The sequence below is a fragment of the Protopterus annectens genome, chromosome 1.part0 (assembly GCF_019279795.1).
Source record: "Protopterus annectens isolate FY-2018-M chromosome 1.part0, PAN1.0, whole genome shotgun sequence".
NCBI lineage: Eukaryota > Metazoa > Chordata > Ceratodontiformes > Protopteridae > Protopterus > Protopterus annectens.
Window position 1 is genome coordinate 1294062225 of NC_056725.1, and position 14972 is coordinate 1294077196.

The 14972-nt window shown below is 36.5% G+C and overlaps 1 protein-coding gene across 1 annotated transcript in view; it reads right to left on the reverse strand.

The window, feature by feature from the left end:
- Positions 1–603: 603 nt before the first annotated feature.
- The window catches only part of LOC122797693 (cytochrome P450 2D15-like), an 807038-nt gene continuing 792669 nt past the window's right edge, over positions 604–14972 (reverse strand). Inside the window, exon 9 of the mRNA XM_044066231.1 lies at positions 604–2909. Within this exon, the coding sequence (XP_043922166.1) occupies positions 2731–2909 (179 nt within the window). The 3' untranslated portion in view covers positions 604–2730. The remainder of the gene's footprint in view (positions 2910–14972) is intronic.

Below are 14972 nucleotides of genomic sequence, written 5' to 3' on the forward strand. Positions count from 1 at the left end.
AGTACACTTAGCAGAGTATATAAAACTTTAGTACTGCGATTTTTGACATACAGATTTTCATATACTATTAGATACAACTTTCTTTTAGTCTTTTTAATATAAAATGTAGGTAGGAAGCACATACAGCCATATAAACAACCTTCTCCAATTTGCAAGTAGTGCACTCATTTGACTTGAAAATAACTTGCAGTCGGCTTTTCTATGCAACTGAGAAGCTTGGTTTTTCAGCCCCACAAAAACTGTGATTTTTTTTTAAGTCTTTTTTTTTTTTTTTTTTTGCAGAGGACAAAATTTATATATAACAAATCCATGGTTGTACCACAGTGAAGAAAATAGAAAAAAAAACATTAAGGCAACATCTCGTAAAAGTGCCAAAAGCGCTACTGTTCTCCCTATTCCCAACTTAATTATTTATCCATCCATCCACAACCCTTTTTTCCCATTTTTGCACATGGAGTCAGGGTTACAGTTATCTAGAGGCAAGGTTTACACCTCTGGGTGACTGGCCCTGCTGTGGTGGTTCTTTCACACTAAACACACACACACACACACACACACACACACACACACACACACACACACACACACACTTATTTATTTATTTATTTATATTTGTTTACTGGGTAGTGTCCACTGGACAAAAAGTCCTTTTTCAGTGGAAACTCGGGGAGAAAAGCTCCAACGAACATAGTTATACAATACAAATAGAAGCATAAAAGATTACAAGAGATGCAGTTATTTCAAATAAAGCGCCAGTGTGACATGCAGATCTTAAACTAATGCTTGTACAGGTTACAAGAGATGCAGTTTTTACAAATAAGGCAGTAAGAAAACATGGTGAATAGCATAAAACAGGATAAAATAAAAATTAAAAGACAGCAAAAGCACTGATATAATATAACATTTAGCAATTTACAATACTTTTGTTAAATTGGGGTGCTTACTTCAAATGTTTGAGAGCTGTGGTCAGAGTAGTAGATGAATAAAGGGGTGTATAGGTTAGTCTGGTGCAGAGCATGGACATAGCCATTGGGATAGGAGATATAGCCTTAGTTCTCGCTTAAAGTTTTTTGTATGTTCAATTGACAGAATGTGTTGAGGGACTGAGTTCCAGATCTTTGTAATTTTGTGACAGTATAAGGAGCCACCATGAGAGTCATGAGATTTATTTACCTTAAGCAGGACTTTGTCAGCTGAACTAAGAGAGTTATGGTTTTTGTAATGTTGGACAAGGTTAGTTAGGGCTGGGCAGTGATCAGGTTTATACATTACTGCGTAGGTTATTGATAATTGGTTTAGGATGAGTATGTTTGGGAGTTCTAACCATTTTAATTGTTTAAGGGCAGTACAATGATGTGTTTGGGGTAGGTTAGTTGCAAATTTGGCTATCTTGTTATAGCAGGATTCAAGGTCGCTTATTTCAGTTTTATGAAGGTTTGTAAATATTTGTGAATAGAGAAATGAGGATAGCAAGTGGGTTCTTGCTGCAGCCAGTCTAGCATGGTCTGAGAGATTAGGTTTTGCTCTTAGAGTATACCTAGTTTAATATAGACTTTTTTTAGCAGTCTGTGCTATATGTTTGTCAAATTTCAATCCATTATCTATAGTAACCCAAGAAGTTTGTGTGTTCAATGGGTTCTATTTTAGTGCCATTTGAGGAGAAAATAGACAGTGGTTGGCTATTGGCAAGTGAGGAAAGATTTGAAAAGACCATAAGCTTTGTTTTACTGGGATTTATTATAAGTTGATGGGCTGCTAGATATTTTTCAGTGTTGGAAAGGGCAGTCTGGGTCTTTTCTTGAAGTGTTTCTATTGATAGTGTGAAGCAGATAAGCGAGGAGTCATCTGCATATTGAATTATTTTGGCAGGACTAGCAGCTGTTGCAAGGTCATCGTAAAGAGTAGTGGTCCTAGAATTGATCCTTGGGGTACTCCTACAGTGATGGGGAGATGGGGGGGGGGTTATTATCTCATAGGGTGTCTTGCTGCCTATCTGACAGGTAGCTATGGAATAACTTTAGGGCCTCAGGGCAAAGGTTGTAATTTGCAAGTTTGTTTAGGAAGATTTGATGTGATACGGTGTCAAAGGCTTTTGACATGTCCAGAAAGGCTGCAGACACAAGTTGCTTGTTATTTTTTTAGGTAATTTGTAGAGTCTGTAAAGCTAATGAAGGCTGTACTAGTGCTGTGTTTTGGCCTAAAACCATGTTGTGTAACAGATAGGAGATTTTTGTTTTGGAAGTAATCAATTATTTGTTTGTGGACACACTTTTCTAGGATTTTTGCTAGGGGTGAGAGTATGGCTATACGTGAGGCTACAGGCTTATATGGTCTCAAAAATTGAAATAACATTGCCAACAAAATAGGAGTAAATCCCACTACTTAATATACCTCTAGATTCCTTCAGAGGTTTTCCATCTTCTAAAAATAATGTTCTTAATTTCACTGGAGTCAACAGAGTAAGGTATAGAGCAGGCTAAATTATACTTTTTACTAGCTTCTCTACATGCTAATGTTCTCATATTATTCAAAATGAAGTTAAAATAATTATGTTTCTTATATTCCACACAATCATTTCATCTGTTTTATAGCTTAGTCTATTGATTCCTAGGAAATTATTTTAAAACATAATTCATAATTCATGAAGTTGCTTTTTAGTCATTAAAAGAATTCCGGCAAGACTGCTTATATCATCATAATCTCTGCATGTAATTTTCAGCCATTAGTTAATTATCTTAGTTTGGCGCAGATCTTGAAGGGAGGTGGTACCAGTGTGATCATAAAAGATGCATCCGTGCTTGGTTTTGGTTCACCATCTGGAATGCAGAATGTGAAATGCTGCATCAAAGTTGTGAAGAAAATGAAGAGTTCGAGGCGAGCAAGTTGTTCTCCCAGGCAAATACGATGACCTACACATAGAGAAAGAACCATTAAAGGAGACAAGAATTAAGGGTTTCAGAATGTGAAATGTGTGTATACAGTAGACAGAGCATGTGAAAATACAGTTGTAAATATACATTATAAATATGCTCCATTCTAAATATGCCAGTACATTACTTTTACAAATATGCATGGCTTTAATTGGCTAGACATTCTTAAGTTAAAATATTAGGCAGACAGTTTGACATCAGTCCACAAAAATGAACAGAGCAAACTGAGTTATGTTATTCAGTTCAAAGCATTTCTGAAGTGCAGTTTACCCTACAAATCTCAGTGATACTACGTGAAAAATGTAATCTTTGTAGTTAACATTACATCAATGAAAATGCATGAATCTAAGGGAGGATTGAACAGAAAATTCTTACCAATAGACAGAAAAGAAATTAAGTTAAACAAATAACTATTCTTAATCATAACATGTTAGGAGGCTTAGGATGGTTCTCTGGTTCAGTTCTCAGCTGGGGTGCCTTCTGTGTGGAGTCTGCATGTCCTCCCTGCATTCATGTGGGTTTCCCTCTAGGTACTCTGGTTTCCACCCACATTGCAAAGACGTGTGTCTGGAGAATTTCTCCCTGGGCCTCTGCTGAAAACTGGCTCATTCCAAGTTGGACTTTCCCAGTAAATAAATGTTAAATAAATAAATAATGCTGTATAAATGTAGGAAGTAAGTGCTAAACTGGAATGGGTTATTTTTCTCCCTGTGATTTAATGATGCTGTAGCTTGATGAAACAATATAGCTCAGACCTATGTAAATATTTGCACACACACACACACACACACACACACACACACACACACACATTAGCCTTACATTCCCATGGTAGTTTTTACCTTTTACATTTTGTTTACAATTAACCCGGTGATTGCCAGATCAAGGACATAATGGCATATTTACTCAATGTCCCTATCTATGAGGGACATGGTTGCTAAACTTGGGGTGAATTTGCGGTTTCCCATTCACTTGTCCAAATTACATTTGAAAAGAGTACGAGAACAGTTCCATAGAAGAGGTACTGTCTGTGATACAGACTTATCCCTCCAGCATATTTCATTTATGTTGCTGAAGAGATTGAGATCATTTGAACCAGTGTTTACACTACCATTGGACATGCAAACGTGTAACATGTCTGACAGGGTAGGATCTGTTGAGGGTCTATATGCATGGCAGAGGTCACCTCTTAGTGGCCAGTATGATACTGACAAGACAGCAAAGCTTTGAGAAGGTCAGCATAGATGGCGTGATTTAAGCCTTGATTTTTTTCAGTAGAAAGTGTGATTGCTGCAGTTGTGATGTATTTGGACAGACACATACAAACTGGGACACTTTATTCAATGACTGACTTGATGAGAGCTGAAGGATTATACCCCTGGACCTGGAAACCATACCTTTAGATTAAAGCTGTGCAAGGAAAAAGGACTTCCTTATAACAGTGGATATAAGGTGATCAAAGAACAGTTTGTTGTTTATGTAAGTTCTCAGATCTCTAACTAAATGATCACCTTTCAAGGGTGTGTTGTTAATGTGGTAGTTATAAGAGACATCATGCTTGCCATAGGACATGATTATACATTTCTTTGCATTAATTTCAGTCCATGGTTTTGATACTAGCTTTTTATTTGGGAAATACAATTTTGAATGACTTTGGTGTTCTCTGGGCAGTTTATGATGGCACTGAGTTTACAGTGGTCTGCAAATTGGTTATCTGTAAATCCTTAATAATTACTTTGACCTCTGAGAAGTAAATACCAAAAAAGAGTGGCCTAAAGACTGAACCATGGAGTGCACCATTAGTGACAGGGCTTTTAGAGGAGGCAGAACCCCACGCTCATTTCCTGAGTTTTATTTGAGAGCCAATTTGCTAAGCAAGGAGTGCATAGGCATTTCAATTTAGCCAGGACTGCTTATATACAATGCCTGAGTGTGGAATGGTCTCAAATGCCTTTGTGATGTATAGATATGCAGTGTCTACTGATTTCTCTGAATCAATTACTTTAATAACCTTCTCAAATAAGTAAACAAGATTAAATAGGCTGGATCTCATCTTGTCGAATCTGAACTGGCATGGGTTGACAGTTCATAGGTTACCTATATCCTTATTCATTTATTCCATATTGATCCTTTACAAAGCTTTAAAGATGAGGCTGGTCAGGCTTATGAGTCTATCATGGCCTCAGGTCTGCTGACACCCCACTTTCATGGAAGGGGATGAAATTTATTGTCATCTGTTCATCTGTAATAAAGCCCGTTTGTAGGCTGATATCAAATTACATCTGTAGGGGGTTTTAACTAGTCATGTTTCAGCCTAATCATTAGGCAGTCCAGTATGTTTTTCAACCCCAAAGAAGTAATATTCTTGGCTTTGGATAGTGCGTTGAGGACTTGTTCTTGGAAGGGGGGTTTAGATTCAGGTATGTGATTTGTCAGTGCAGGAGAGGAGAAGGGGTTGATGTTTGTACTAAATTTGTGTGCTGGTAGCGTTGCTATATTCCCTGGGTACAAGTATGTGATATCCCTTACTATTATCTCTGTGCAGTGCTGGGCATTGTTCCTGTGACTTCCAACATAGTTAAAGGAAACTTTGTAGCTATCCTTTGTCTGGATGGCTATTTTTACCATGACTGCCTTTCATTGATTTCATCAGGGTCTGAAGTTCCTAAGAAAGTAGGTTATTGGCATCTGGAGAGTTAAATTTATTTTTGCATGCAATCAGGTTTTTTCTTGTATTATATAGCCTGTTCATATTAGGATTCCATAACAGGGGGTTAGTTTTACATTTGGTATTATATTTACTTCTGAGGTGGATAGATGTGTTTTTGCCGCTATTTACATGTGTATAGAATTTGGTGGTGAATGATTCCACATAAGAATTGGGGTCCTCAAGATGGAAGGGACTTTTGAATTTAGCTATGTCATCACTCAGTCTTAGTGGAGTAGCCTTGGCATAATCTCTGAATACAGAGGTATTTTAAGATTCATCTGGCTTCAGACTTAAGGTGACTATGACTGATTTATGGTCCAATTTGACCAGGAAGGAAGTTATAATTGATGTGAGTATTATTAGGGGTGTAGTTAGCTAGCAATGACCCAAATCCCTCATTTCCTTACTTTGGGCCATTTAAAATTTTTGTAATTTTACTATGAAGAGAAATGACTATTAGGAATAGTTAACTGTTCTGTCAGTGGATGAAACCAAATGACATTTACATTATTCATGCAAAACAATTATTGATATGGCTAGTATGGGGAAGGACGTGTGTATGTATGTCCAAGAATAAGGGCTGGAATTGTGGTCATTGCTTCATTCACTTCCATTACAATAAAACATAAGAGGTGTACACAGAAGGTTGATATATTTTTTGAGGAGAGTGTGAGGAGGCATGCTGCAAGTGAAAGTATGGGGCCATTACATGACCACTGTTGAATAATGATATGACTTGTTCAGTTGGGGGATGTATGTGTCTACCAGCAGCAAATTAAAATATGTTGTATTAACCATTATGTATTAGAAGTGTAGATAATGTAGGTACCATTTTTGTTGGCATGTGATGCATGACAGCAATTAACTGTTACATGATCACTTCTGATTGATTATTGATATGGTTTGTTGGGGACAATATTTGTTGAAGAGCAACATGATCATTATATTTATGTGATTCTTTCAAGATGAAAGATAGTATAGTTACTCAGAAAATGGGGCAGTAGTTGTGCATCTTCTGCTCAAGTATATTACTACAAGCTCCTGAGTTTTTTTTTGTGAACTGCCTTTGCGAACCTGACCTGAGACTTCCTCTACACAGTTAGAAAATCCAATGTTTCAGAGAGCTATTTTTGTCACAGTCTGACACTATGGTTTCCACTGAGGTTAGGGCTATTTGATCACTACACAGATGCCTGAGTAAAACAACTACACAGATGCCTGAGTAAAACTAATGTCTAGAATGTATGTGTACTAGGTTATCATTATGTCAAAATATAATGTACCAAAAAATCAGCTATAACATGTTGCAGTTACAGTGCCATGCTTTCAAACTGGCTAAAGCTGTGCAGTCAAATCCGAAGGTGTGCTACACTGGCAGTTTTGATACAGACTTACATACATTTTATAGATGAATACCCTGTTGTAATTCTCTGAAAAATGTTTAATGAATTCTTAAATGGGTGCAGAACTATAGCTTTTCAAATACCAGCCCCAGTGGCTTCAGGTTCATGTGCCTTTGTTTCCAAAGCCTGACATTTTGCATTATACAAGTTTTCATTGTGAGTAGTCTGGGGAACTTCTACTCAGGACATTGAGTACTATAATTGTCTGCTCTTTACTGTTAAAAACTGCCTAAATACTTGCTTGTTGAGTTTTCATTATATACTATATCCAAATTGTCTATATTTCATGAGAAAAAAATACTTTTTTCAGTTGTATCATGCCATGACTACTGTATCATGCTTTTAAGCAGCTTAAGGTGTGGAGTCAGATTCAAAGATATTGCTGCACTTAACATTTTGAGGCTACAATTGGAGTCTTAGCATTGTTATATAGCTCACTACACTGTTGTTATTTCCTGAAAGTTTCATAATGAAATCTCAGGAGGGACAGAGGTACAGCCTGTTACCACAATCTGGAAACAATTTTACACTATTCCAATCCATAAGTGAACTCCATAACTCCACTGAACTCTCAAACTACCAGCTTATAGTGATCCTGTCCCACATTTCTAAAATACTTGAAAAATGTATACACTACCACCCAACATAGCTTTCGTCCTAATCAAAGTACTACTAAAGATCTTATTTCCTTCATGCAAACTATCTCTCAAACCAGAGATAATAATAAACTTGGTTTCTATTTTTAGATCTTTTGAAAACTTTTGATGCAGTTTCTCACCTTACACTCCTTTCAAAATGATCTGTTTTTAATCTCTCTAATCCCACTATTTCCTGGTTCTTTACCTATCTCACTGATAGACAGCAGTCTGTAAAATGTCTCGCTTCTCTCTCTTCTTTTCTCCCCATTAAGATAGGTGTTCCCCAAGGCTCCATTCTGGGTGTTTTACTTTTTAACACCTTTACTAACTGCCTCCACACCACCTGTTCTAATTCTTCTCTCATACAATATGCTGACTATTCCACAATCATATCTATTTCTAATAATATCTCTGACCTCCACAGCTTAACTCAGAATTCTTTCAACTCTGTTGAAAGCTGGATTAATGATAATCAACTCAGTCTCAAGCCCACTAAAACTAAACTTCTCTTATTCCTCTTTAAATCTCTAACTTATCTTAAACCTACATTGTCCATCTCCTCTCTTAACAGTACTGTAATTAAAGTTGAATCACATACCAAACTCTTGGGTGCAATTACTGATGATCAGCTCAAGTATAAGCTACACATTCATCACTGCATAAAATAGACACACCAAAGACTTGGTGTTCTATACAGAAATAAAAAAAATATTTCCACAGATTCAAGACTCCCCCAAGCCTATGCTTTTCTTCTTCCTTGTCTTTTTTATGGCTCACAAATCTTAATTAACATGCAAGTCCTCTCTAAAAGCCAGGCTAGAACTCACAACAAAATAGCTAGATTTGCTGCAAACCAGCCCTACAACTCCCATCACTGCCTCTCCCTCAAAGCTATAAAATGGATAGAATGTTTACATCAGCCCTTAGTTCCTCCATTGATTATCATCCACTCTATTATCGACAGACCTTCCTCCTGCCCTGTCATCTCCACCTTGATCTCTCATTATACTCCAAATCAGACACTCAGAAGCTCTGATCAACTACATCTGGAAATTTATAAACCTGAAAGAACAACTGGACAACATGTAAATAGTTGCTCAATTGCTCTTATTTGGAATAAGCTACCCTTGTCTATCCATACCATCTATAATACTCATGATTTCAAAAAAGCTCTTAAAGAACATTTACAGAACACCTGGATCTACCCCTGCTTAAACCATACCTAAGTGTTTTCTCTCTTCAATTCTATTTTTTTCCATTTCCCTTTATCTTACTCACCTTTTCTTCTCTATTAATTTTCCTGTCTTCTTCTTCCTTTCTCGGTTTCTTCCCTTGTCTGTAGAATTATACCCTATTGCCTGCTGTTTGACCTATTATATACCTATATTGTACTTTAGTTATATACATTACAGTTTGTATGCATCTTTAATTCTGTATTTTAAATGTATCACTTTTTAAACCCTTGTATTATCTTTGTATAATCTTGTTTATTATTTTTATCATCACTGTTTATTTGTCCTGTGGAGCTTTTCTCCCCAGGCCTCCCACTGAAAAAGGGCTCATGCTCAGTCGGACATTCCTGGTTAACAAATGTCAAAATTAAATAAATAAGTAAATAAATAGTTATAACGGTACCAACAGTAGTACAGGGAATGGACGGTGGGGGAACCACCAGACACAAGGGAACACTTTTAAAGTGTTGTAATGACACCAGCAGTGGTATGGAAATCAGCGGTGGGAGGATGCACTAGACACCAATAATGACTGTTTAAAGTGGACTGTGGACCTTTGCTGCCCAATTGTTTTTCATATCTAACCTAAGTAAAATCTAATAATATGAATTAGCATCTGTCTCCCCATCTTATCTATGGATTTGTAATCCTACTTGTATACTGTTATGCCTGTTGAGTTTTTTTTTTCTCTTTTGTCTCCTCATCTGTCTCTTCATTACATGTATGTATTTTGTAAACCTACTTGTATATTGTTATCTCTGTGGAGCTTTTCTCCCCGGGCCTCCGCTGAAAAAGGACATGTATCCAGTCGGACTATCCCGGTCAACAAATGTAAAATAAAATAAATAAAATAAATAAATAAATAAATAAAGTGCCATAATGGCACAAACATCATAACAGGGACTGGGGGTGTGAGATGCACTAGACCATCAGGAATGACACTTTAAAGTGCCCTAATGGTAGAAAAGTTGTAGAGGGATAGGGGAACTACAAGAGGGCAGATAGGGTAGAGACAGGTACAATGCCTAGTGTGTGTGTGTGTGTGTGTGTGTGTGTGTGTGTGTGTGTGTGTGTGTGTGTGTGTGTGTGTGTGTGTATGTATGTGTATGTATGTGTGTGTGTGTGTGTGTGTGTGTGTGTGTGTGTGTGTGTGTGTGTGTGTGTGTGTGTGTCTGCATGTGTTTGTGTTTGTGTGCACGCACATTTTTGTTTGTGCACTTATGCGTATAAGAGAGCGACGGGGTAGAATGCCACTGCCTACATGAGCAGCAGGTTACTACATCTATATGCAAGTCAGCCATGATCTGCACATTTCAGAAGTAACTGCGATGCACATTAGCCAATAATGAGGTCTTATCTCATTATGGCTAACATGCTTTTGAATTACAAATGGGAACATCGCAGTAGAAGGGCCTTTTGTAGCAAAAGGCCTTGGAAGGCCTTTCATAGGTGAAACCAATGCTTTAAGTTCATGTGCATTTACAGCTACAGCCTGACTTTCTGCATTATACTCTTTTTTGTAAAAACATAAATACTTAATGGTGTGATTTCACATCTAAAATGAGTATGCAGTTTACATATCAGTGATGTTTTCATTCTCAGCATATGTTGAGGTATAAAAAAATGACATTTAAAGATGGGATTTTCTTTTTTTTTACTAAAATTCAAGATGCAGTGACTCCTATCTTTGAGGGTAGGAGCCCATTCAACTGAAGCTTTATTTCATGCTAACAACATTTAATATTCCCTGAAAATTTCATGAATAAGTTATGAACCATGTTGGAAACCTAGGCTTTTAAACTCAAACAGCAAAAATAAGGAAAATCAGCCAATATTCTGAGGACAGACTGAATATGCTCCTCAGTTAAGGAGTTATTTAACTGTACATTTATTGAAATGCTTAAAAAAGTCATTTTCACAGAGTATGAGTTAGTGCCTGACAGAACAATTATAAGCAGTTCCATACAAAGCTAAAAGGCATGATATTATATATATATATTTTTGGAGTGACTTAATTCCTCTTCTTCCCTTAAAGTTTTTGATTGTGTCATATCAGATATTGCTATTAAGTTATTGATTATCCGGCTCATTTCTTAGCTGGTGAACCTTCTGTGGAGAGCTTGTAAATCCACTCTGTGCATGGATATCTGTCATGTGCTCCAGTTTCCATGCACGTGTGAGTGGGTGTGATCATCCCATAATAACATTACTATTTATAAACTGACATTTCTAACAAAAATTAAGGTCAACAGCTCTTGCTTAATAACTATAAGCAATAAGCTCCCCCTTAACAACTATCAAGAAATATGAGAGAAAATGTCATCAAAATGGTGTTATTCATGCTAAAATTCACCCCAATATCCTTTGCATCCTTTCATATTTGTAGAAATAGACACTTTGTGCATAACTGGGTACAGTATTGCTAGTATCCAGCAAGGTAGATCTTTCCCATAATTATATGTATAACATATGCTAGAGGAACTATCCAACCCTAAATTCTGCAAGCTGCAATACAGCCACATATTTTTACCTAAACAGAGTCTCAAGTCACTATATTGTAATTCATTTAACAATTCCATAATAAAAACTGGTAGGTTTAGGTCTGTGAAAGATCCTCCCAAGATTCAGCAACTATCAAAATACTGCTAGTTTCTCACCCTACTGTAGCGCCTTTGAAAGATGAGTGCTGCCATAGTTGTGATGGGGTCACAGCACTAGAACTGTCATTACTACATTTACAAATGACATCAAGTGGAACTGTGACAATGACACTGATTTTGTAGCTGTATTTTCATGTGGAACTGTAATTCTGCAGTTCCATTTTCTACAGTTTGTTTTGTTCTATAACCAAGATGTTTACATGCAAATTTGCATATATTTCATTATCCAGCATGCAGGCACATACCAGACAAACAAGAAGCAGAGATGCCGGTCTTGGTCTTTTTCTGACTATAGTACTGTCAGCTCACTGTATACTTTTTATTGTGAATTTGGAAATAGCCAGGCTAATTTCATTATATCTGAAATTCACAATATAAAGCGTACAGTGGGTTGTCAGGACTATGGCTGGAATCAGACTGAAGCCATATAGTCCATACTATACAGCAATTACAACTGCTGTTCACCACTGTGTAGTCTGAGTGCTGTGATTCCTAAATATTGTGAAAAAGCTGGTGCATTTTACTAATGTTGTCTGTTAATACCTCCTTCCCCCTAGTCTGTAATCATCCAGCTTTCTAGCACACATGACATATGTGTGAATGGTAAACGCAAAAAACATCCATTTTGTCTCATTCACACTTGGAATGGGGCAAAGAAAGACAGCAGCTTCATTTATAATTTTAATATCCCATTTCTGTGGAATTATTATTAATGCACCTCCAGTTGGCAGCATATACAATGCATATCACGAATATGCTTCTTTAATCATAATAAACAGTAAAACAAAAGAACAAAAGTGCACTTTTCCTGTCACTAAATATCGTTATGGACCTGCAGCCTCCAGACTTCACCATCTTCCAGCACCTCTGATTTATAGTAATATGAATACCGAGCTGCTAACTGGTGTTGTCTTCACAGATATGACATGCTTCAGAATCAGCAGACAACAATCTTTGTTTACAAAAGCTAAGGAAACAGCTTCGTTGGCCAACCTGCCATTAACTGGTTTTGAATCTATGTTTCAATCAGGTCATGTTGGGTTTATTTTGGGAGCTCTGTCATAAAGGCTGGTATCTCACATGTGAAGTCCCTCAAGACTACATTGGGCCCAATCTGTTTTTCACTATTGCTAAGCAATCTGAAGGCAAAACTTATAACTATAAACATAACTAAATATGTAAATAGATGCCACTACTGAATCTAGAGCTCATCATATAAATGACAATAAAAGCTACAATCATACTTTGCCTCTGGATTACCCAAAACAAGCATTCCATAAATCTTAATAAATCAGATGTAATGACAACTCAGAAACTAGTAAGTTCCAACCCCATACATGTAAAAGATGCTTTAAAGAAGAGCTTCAATAAAATTACTGTCAAAAGTATCTTGGTTTGCTCTTGGATCCTACATTATCTTTCAAACAGCATAAAGAAACAGCAGTAAACAAGGGATTCCAATATGTAAAGCTACAAAATTTTACATTATTTCACCTGAGGCAGAAATAAATTCTGCCAAGAATGTCCTGCTGCCATAACTAAAGCGTGGTCTTCCCTGAAACACAATCATGTTTTAAATCACTGTTAATATGATTTGTAGATACATTTATCTAGCAGATCTCAGAGCACACCATTGCCACCTTCTGCATAAAGCACACTGTTGGCTTATGACTTGCAGATTTGCCTTAACAGACATAAGTATTTTCAAAATAATTGGCCTACAACTATGCCGTTTGCTACTCTATAAACTTTCTCTTAAAATAACCTACTATTCTCTAAGATGCAACTCTAAGGATGCCTCGACACTTGTAAGTGCCCACTTTGAATTAGTTATAGCACAGAAGGCTTTCTATGAAATTGGACCTAACTACTGAAATTAGCTTCCTATGAATATCAAAACCAGAAAACACTGCAAAATTGTCATGCCAAATTCAGAAAAAATTTCATCAGTGAACATGAAGGCAAATCCTCATGGATAATGCTTTTGATGTGAAAAAGTAAACAGAAAACTTCACTTGAGAATTTGTTGTATTTTTATTTGACCAGCATGGCTATAGCTCATTGATTTCACATACATGTTTTCCAAACACCTCTTAGGTATAAAGCATTCATAACATATGTGTCGCTTCATACTGCAAGTGTTAAGAAGTAGTACCTCTAAAATCTATGCAGCAGTACATGTCAAATGAAAAATAAAATCTAGAGTGAGGTATCTCTCACATTAGTACTATATTAGTACCTAGCATGTAACACCTGCAAATAAATGCAGTATCCATCAAGTGACTGTAATACCTGTCAAACTGTGCAAGATTTTATCAAAATGAGTTGACTTGACTCAAATATCTAAGACCATTAATTCAGCTGCGTCATTCGGAGTATGAATCAGCTCTTTTGCACAGTGAAAGATTGCACATCCCAGGTCGTACTGATGCAGAAAGAGCAACAGAGCACAGGACGAACATGATTAATCCCTGACAGGGTGTATCATTTGCATGAACAATCTCACAGAGCATGTTCAGTAGGATTCCATTAGTTGTGTAAGAAAATGAGTAAAATACACAGAAAGATTCAACAGGTGGCTCAACTAATCTATAGACTGTACTTCACCTATGGAAATCTTGACCCTTGACCAGCGGGGTTTATTAAATCATGCCTTAAAGAAGTGGGTCATTGTTATTCTAGATTTTCACTGCTTCCCCTGAGGAAAAGATATTCACTGGTATCTTTAAAGAGGTTCTTACAACTGTCCTTCGCAAGAACACAAGCTTAGACCACAGAATTCAAGATAATTGTACTTCAAATATTAACCTCTAATTTTATACAAATATATAAAGCACATATAATCTATAAGCCAGATAGTGAATGCCTGCATCACAGTAGCCTTTCCAGACCAAACCTGAGTGCAAAGTACTGAAAGACATCTTTTGAGGGTTAAGCATAAATTATTTAGGGTGAGACATTAAGGATATTATTTACTGTTGGTCATGGATTACTACTTAGAAGCCACAAAAACAGTCACCAGCCCACACAGGTTTCTGAGTTATAAATAAGTCCAAAAGCAAACAATGATAAAAACACTGAAAAACTCAGGTACGACCAAGGTTTCCAGTTTCAGTTGAAGTTTTAATGTTAAAACATAAGCACTTTCGCAGGAAGACCTACATCATCAGATGCTAATAAATACAACTAAAATGTGCTTCTACCTCTAACAAATACAAGTAGTCACATGATACAAATTAAGTGATAATTAACATCACAGAGTGTAATTTGAACTCACTGACCTACTGAGTGAAGTAAAAGCACACAAACATACACTACTGTTTGTAAAAAGAACATATGAAAAATGTATAAAACATATATATATTATATATATATATATATATATATATATATATATAT